The 7231-nt window shown below is 43.0% G+C and overlaps 1 protein-coding gene across 2 annotated transcripts; it reads right to left on the bottom strand.

The window, feature by feature from the left end:
- Positions 1-3716: 3716 nt before the first annotated feature.
- LOC108980843 (scarecrow-like protein 9) lies at positions 3717-6990 on the bottom strand. Of its 2 annotated transcripts, XM_018951864.2 has the most exons (3): positions 6881-6987; positions 6696-6765; positions 3717-6623 (listed from the first exon to the last, which is right to left on the bottom strand). In XM_018951864.2, exon 3 carries the CDS (start codon positions 6431-6433, stop codon positions 4181-4183), a length of 2253 nt encoding a protein of 750 aa, XP_018807409.1. In that variant the 5' UTR covers positions 6434-6623; positions 6696-6765; positions 6881-6987; the 3' UTR covers positions 3717-4180. The 2 variants fall into 2 exon arrangements, with proteins under 2 accessions (XP_018807409.1, XP_035544534.1); XM_035688641.1 differs by having other exon boundaries at positions 3717-6615; positions 6696-6990.
- Positions 6991-7231: the final 241 nt, after the last annotated feature.

Genomic DNA, 7231 nt, shown 5'->3' with positions numbered 1-7231 from the left:
AGGTAACAGATATTTCGTGACATTCATTGATGATGCTTCACGAAAAGTCTGGGTATATGTTTTGAAGTCAAAGGATCAGGTCTTCGAGCACTTCAAGAATTTCCACACCCTAGTGGAAAGAGAGACGGGAAAGAAGTTGAAGTGCCTGCGAACGGACAATGGAGGAGAATATGTCTCCAAAAGGTTCGCTGCATACTGCGCTGATCGCGGTATTCGACATGAGAAGACGGTCCCATATACCCCTCAGCACAATGGTGTAGCCGAAAGAATGAACCGGACCATCATTGAAAGAACAAGATGCATGCTCAGTATGGCCAAGTTACCAAAGCCATTCTGGGGTGAAGCTGTTCTAGCTGCCTGTTACCTGATCAACAGATCACCTTCTGCACCACTGGAATTTGAAATTCCTGAGAAGGTTTGGTCTGGAAAAGATGTCTCTTACTCTCACCTGAGAGTGTTTGGGTGCAAAGCCTTTGCACACGTATCCAAGGAGCTGAGACAGAAGCTCGATGTCAAGTCAACTCCATGTATCTTTGTTGGATATGGAGATGAAGAATTCGGATACAAGTTATGGGATCCAGTGACAAAGAAAATTGTCAGAAGTAGGGACGTTGTGTTCCATGAAAACCAGAACATAGGAACTGAAGCTTCATCAAGAGAGCTTAGTTCCGATACTCCAAATCCTGCACCATTACAGTCCGCCACAGATAATGAGGAAATGCAGGATCGAGATCCAGAAGCAGAAGAAGAAGCTCAGGGTGTCGAGCAGGGGGAGCAAGAATCCTCTCCACCAGCAGCTGGTGTACCACCACAAGGGTTAGATGGTGACGAACCTCCTTTGGTTGATGAACCAAGAAGATCGGCAAGAGGCCGCCTACTGATTCCGTCGAGGAGATATCCGGAATCAGACTATATTCTGCTTACTGATGAGGGGGAGCCAGAGAGCTTCCAGGAAGTTCAAACTCATGCTGATAGAAGCCTATGGGTGCAGGCAATGCAAGAAGAGATGAGTTCTTTGCAGAAAAATCAGACCTATGAGTTGGTGAAACTTCCTGAAGGAAAGAAAGCCCTAAAGAACAAATGGGTGTTCAAGCTGAAGAAAGATGGCCAAGGAAAGCTGATGAAGCACAAGGCCAGATTGGTTGTCAAAGGATTCCAACAGAAGAAGGGAATCGACTTTGACGAGATATTTTCTCCGGTGGTGAAAATGATGTCGATCCGAGTCATACTCGGATTGGTAGCCAGCTTGAATTTGGAACTCGAACAGATGGATGTGAAGACAGCCTTTCTCCATGGAGATTTGGAGGAGGAGATCTATATGGAGCAACCAGAAGGGTTTGCAGCTCCAGGGAAAGATCACTTAGTCTGCAAGCTGAAGAAGAGTCTCTATGGCCTCAAGCAAGCTCCGAGGCAATGGTACAAGAAGTTCGACTCATTCATGATGAGTCATGGTTACAAGAGACTTGTTGCAGATCAGTGTGTCTATGTTCGAAGGTTCCAGAATGACAAGTTTGTCATACTCCTTCTTTACGTTGATGATATGTTAATCGTTGGTGAGGATAGGTCCATGATTAACAAACTAAAGAAGGAACTATCCAAGTCCTTTGACATGAAGGACTTAGGCCCAGCACAGCAAATTTTGGGCATGAAGATTGTTCGTGATAGGAAAGTCAAAAGGGTGTGGCTATCACAACAAAAATATGTTGAACAGGTCATTAGACGTTTCAACATGGGAGATGCTAAGCCAGTCAATACTCCACTTGCTAACCACTTCAAATTGAGCAAGAGCTCGTGTCCTTCTTCAAAGAAAGAGATTGAAGAAATGGAAGCAATCCCCTACTCTTCAGCAGTAGGAAGCCTAATGTATGCAATGGTTTGTACCAGACCAGATATTGCTCATGCTGTAGGCATGGTGAGCAGATTCCTTTCAAATCCAGGAAATGATCATTGGGAAGCAGTCAAGTGGATTCTCAGGTACCTGAAAGGTACATCGAATATGTGCTTGTGTTTTGGGGGAGCTAAACCAGTTTTGGAAGGCTATACAGATTCAGATATGGCAGGAGATCTGGATAGCAGGAAATCTACTTCAGGATTTCTCTTCACCTTTGCAGGAGGAGCTGTCTCTTGGCAGTCCAAGTTGCAAAAGTGTGTTGCTTTATCCACAACAGAGGCAGAGTACATTGCCGCAGCGGAAGCTGGGAAAGAGATGTTGTGGATGAAGCGTTTTCTCCAAGAACTAGGAGTTAGTCAAGAGGACTACAAGGTACATTGTGATAGTCAAAGTGCTCTAGACTTGAGCAAGAATTCAATGTACCACTCCCGCACCAAGCATATTGACATCCGCTATCATTGGATACGCGAAGCGATGGAACAACAGCTGTTGAAGCTTGTGAAGATCCATACGAAAGAGAATCCAGCAGACATGCTGACGAAGGTGGTTACAAGTGAGAAGCTTGAGCTATGCAGAGACATAGTTGGGATGGAGAGCATCTAGGTAAATGGGCATGGAGGGGGAGAATTGTTGAAATCCCTGCCCAAGCAAGCAGTCAACAATGACTGCTTGCTGCTTAACCCCTAACGCCCAACTCTCAACTGTCCATTGAATGCAATAATAAATGCATTCATATGTAAAACAATGCATCTATAAATTGAGGCTTCTGGCGAGAGTCTCAGACACCCAAAGAGAAAAGAAAAGAGAGAGAGCCGAGAGAGCTCTGAGAGAAAAGAAGAGAGTTGAGTTGAGTAGAGTGTGATCCTCCTCCTCTGTAATATTTTCTTGTGTTCCACTATTTACTAGTGAAGCTCTTTTCTGTGGATGTAGGCAATTGCCGAACCACGTTAAATTTTTGGTGTCACTGAGTGCATGAGTGTACTCTTTTATTACCGCTTTTATCCCTTCCGCTGTGTTGATTTCCCCAACAAATTTGTGGTGTATAGATGATAAGTAGAAAATTTAATTAGTTTAGGAAGAATAAAACTAAAAAAAATTAACAAAAAAAGAATATAATGTGTAAAGATGATAAGTAGCCAAACTCGTTAGCCACTGCCCAAAAAAAAAAAAAATACATAAACCTCCCAACCAATGAAGACTCAAAAGCTTTAACTCAAAATGCTCGTTCTCACAAGCTGTAAACAACTTAAAGACCGATGATATTTGTCAACCTCGTATGAGGAATGTCTGGAGATAAATTTCCTATCTCCCAATCCAACTTGTTTTGTTTATTTTAAAACAAATATTGGTTTTCAAGAAGGAAAGGAAAGAAAATAAAAATGTACGGTTTTCGCATTAACATATTATTATCCATCAAAGATTACAAAAGGCCCCATACCAGACCTTGAATCTTTTGAACAAGAAGACAAAAATAAAAGTACTTCTTGGTGACAGAGACCGCAATTTGCGCGAGACAAGAAGAATCAACGCAAGAAGGATCACGAACGTACATGTTGGCTTCAACCTCTTAATTATTACAACTTACATGTAAACATGCCTATTATGATGATTGTTGAGGAGAAAAAACAACAATACATACTGCAATGACATGAAGCACGAGGAAAAATGTTGAACACAATGGCCCATGCAAGAATGACAGAGCTCCATCACATTCCGCATGAAAAGATGCGAGGAGCTTATAATTGCATAAAAAAGTAATCCAATTCAGCAAACAGCTAACAGTTTTGCTCATGACAGAAAGAAGGGAAGAGATGGTTCTTAACAATATCAGCAGCAAACAAGAGCCCCCTCCCCAGGGGAAAATAAACTATTATTTCATTAATAACCCTGTTGCATGAGTTTCATCCCTTACATGTTAATGTGAAGTTGACTATGTGCATTAGACAACATTCAATAACCGATTGGACAGACTCAGGAAGCTTTGTTAAAATACAGCATTTGTGGTGACAAAGGGCTATAACTAAAATCTGCAAGTCTTTCTACAAGTGACTGCATACCCCTGCTTTACCCAACAACCATCTCTCCAGTCTGACCACATATAACTGCCAGGTTACCAATTACTCAATTATAAAGTAAGCAGATAAATCACAGATGACAGCAACTGCAAAAGGCATATTGGTAAAACAAAAAAGAATCAACTAGCAGTATTGCCTTGGGAGCTCAATCACCAGTTTCAAATGCCAAGGAGACGAGAGGAAGGCCAATTAGTAAGTGTGCCTGTCAAGTTCACTAAGCCGGTTTCCAACAAGAAAGGGCATAGGTGGTTCGCCCCTTCCATCCTTGCAACAGCCACCGACTATCTTCATCAATGACGAAATCCTTGTGGTAGCTGGACCTCACCTTATCCATTGCCATCTCCACAAGCTCCCGGTCAAAAGGCAGCTGGGCAAACCCAGCCCTTAGGTTTCGGACTTGCCATTGCTTGTATGTCTCGGGCCTCTCCACTCTCTCCCAGCCTTCACATGCTATGACATTCAAAGCCTCCCTACCAAAGATTTCTTTCTCAAGCAGCATCCTTTCACGATCCTCGTGAGGTACAACAGTTTCGAGCATATCAAACAGTGCAGAATAGTGAAACAATGCCTCTCGAAACCGCGTAACGAAAAAGGGGGCATTGAATGCACCATTAACAACCCCATGGACGAAAATATCTGGATTGATCTTCCTCACCAAATTGAGGAAGATATCTCTTGAACTGTCAACTGACACGGATTCATCATGCAAGTTCTTACCTCGATACAAGCAGTTTACAACAATGAACTCATCCTTGTTAATTTTAAGTTCCTCAATTCGAATGGTTTCCCATTTCTTTGCTATGGCATGATACTCAAATGGCACATTGAAACTCTCAGCATAAGTTGCCAAGCGACGTCCAGTTTCCTCAACTCGCTCTGCTGGCCGAAATCCAGGTTGGGGATAATCTATTCCAGTAATCCGAAGCTTTGGGGGCCCACCAGGTCTCCATGAGAGCCGCTGAATAAGGGTGGGCCATTGGAAACCATAAAGGATACCAAAGTCTATGACATGGAGACATGTTGTATCCACGGCTTCATTCCTTATCGTCTTATTTGATATAAAATTGGAAATCTTCCTAAACGGGCATGCGGCAAGGTATAGATGGTAAGCATTCAAGACATCAGCAGCAGGTGTTCTTTTATTAACTAGACCTTTATATATCTGGCTACCAGTGCCAGCCAATCGTGCCTCAAGGCCATCAGCAAAGATATGGGCCAATCTTTGATTTCCATCCCCAAAAGGAGAAGAGTGCTGCCTGATCTGCTTTAGCATTTCATTTGCACTCCTCTGGTCATCAGCTGCAACGGCTTGGGAACAATGAATAAGGAGAGTTCTCAAATCCACCACGTCCTTGTTGCCTCTTTGTTTCTTACCACTTCTTCTTCCACCATTAGACCCTTTCGATTGCCTGTTCCGAGGCACAGTTTTGCTTATTCCATTTTGCTGTACATTTTTGCTTTTCCCGTTCTGCAATGTCTCCTGAAGGGCTGTCAACTTGGCCTTACCTTCCCCTACACTACACAACAACACCATATCAAACATCTTAGACCGTAGAGTTGATTCAACATACACAGCAGCTAGCTTACTACTCCTCTCATCTTCTGTATTATTGTCCTCCCCTCCATGAGGATGCTTCTTTCCTCTTGACCCAGTCGGTGAGTACTCCCCCTCCTCCATCTCCACCTTGACCTCCTCCTTGCTACTCACTGCCTTTGGCTTCTGTAATAACAACTCATTTGCCTCCAAGTTTAAAAAAAACTCACTTCTGGGAGGAAGAAACTTACTAGCCTCTTCAAACCCTTTCCTGAATTGCCAAACAGAATGATTCTCACTATTTGAATCAGGCACCTGAAGAGTACTACTGGGAAAATCTACAAATCCATCCACACTACTGATCATACCATTTGAATTTCTATACGAGTTCTGTAATTGGGAGGTATATTCTCCGTGATTTTGAATCAAGGAATTATCACCAAAACAGCTACTACTATTAGTACTGCTGGCATAATTACCATGATATACATCGCGATCATCATCTGGGCTCTCCCTATTTCCATTGGTATCATTTGTTCTATGAAGCGGGGAAGGGGGGTATTTTTTCCCAAGCAACTCATAGAAGGGTTTCTCAGCAGCTTGAAGTTCCAAAGAATCCTGAAGCATGCAAGTCTTGTCCTCCACGCCTTCTTCCATTAGTATCTGACTTATGAATCCCAAAACAGCATCGGAAAAGTCACAGTCCTCGGGGGAATCCTCCCCCTGGGCCTCATCCAAGCTCGGGGCTATATAACTCGGTGCCTGATCTGGTTGAAGATAATGAAACCCCCTAGGCTTGTGATCTAGAAAGGGATTTTCCAATCTGGGTCCAGAAATAAGGTTTTGATTAGAATGAACCGAAGAAGATTGATTTGCCAATCCCATTCCATGAGTGGAACCCGAAAACCCCCTAGCACGCGAATCCATTGTCATCTATTTTACACAAGCTCAATCAGAAGTCATCTATTTTCCAGAGCCTCAGTCAGAACTCTGCCTCAAGAATCGAAAAGGAAAGCTCAATAAATTTGAATTTCAAAACCAAACCCGAGATTTCTGTTCCAAATGACCTCTGGTTGCTTTGATCCCCAACCAAACAAAACACGCTTCCTTCAATCCTAGAAAGCTATTAAAACAAACATTAACACCTCCAAAAGCAAATCAACAAACTCTATGTTTTCGGATTTCAAAAACAAACCATGGAAGTTGCAGAATTAAGAAGAGAATATCATCAAAATCCAAGAAGAAATCGCCACTCTTTCTTAAGCCTGAAACCATTGTAGAAAAATTTAATACGAGAATGGAACAGCTTCTAAAACCTAGAAGATGAGAAGTGGCGCGTTAGACTTCCCTTACAGTGAAGCATAGAAGAGTAAAGCGTACCTCAGAGAAACCCTAGATGAGAGACAGAGAGACAGAGCAGTGGAGAAACTGTAAGAGAGCAGGACGTCTTACGAATTTGTGTGTTGTTAGTTTCTGAGAGTAAAAGTGAGCTCAGTCCGAGGTAAGTGGATCATCGATCACAGCCATTGACCTGTTGTCCGGTATATAGGTTACCGGCTATAGCCCGTCAAAATCTCAAAACCCGACTGGGAGTCCTGTCCTTCTCTAGATAATGGCACTGTGGACTTTGGAGTCTTAGCTCTACAGACTACAGGGCCACATGCATTCCCTGAACGACGCGTTTCCATGTCGAAACGACGATTTTGTCTCATTTGACGACGACCTATAGCC

The sequence above is a fragment of the Juglans regia genome, chromosome 3 (genome assembly GCF_001411555.2).
Source record: "Juglans regia cultivar Chandler chromosome 3, Walnut 2.0, whole genome shotgun sequence".
Classification (NCBI taxonomy): Eukaryota; Viridiplantae; Streptophyta; class Magnoliopsida; order Fagales; family Juglandaceae; genus Juglans; species Juglans regia.
This window is presented reverse-complemented; position numbering and strand designations above follow the sequence as displayed.

Excerpts from the sequence above, each read along its gene's own strand:
- LOC108980843 (XM_035688641.1), bottom strand. The coding sequence starts at position 6,433 with ATGACAATGGATTCGCGTGCTAGGGGGTTTTCGGGTTCCACTCATGGA.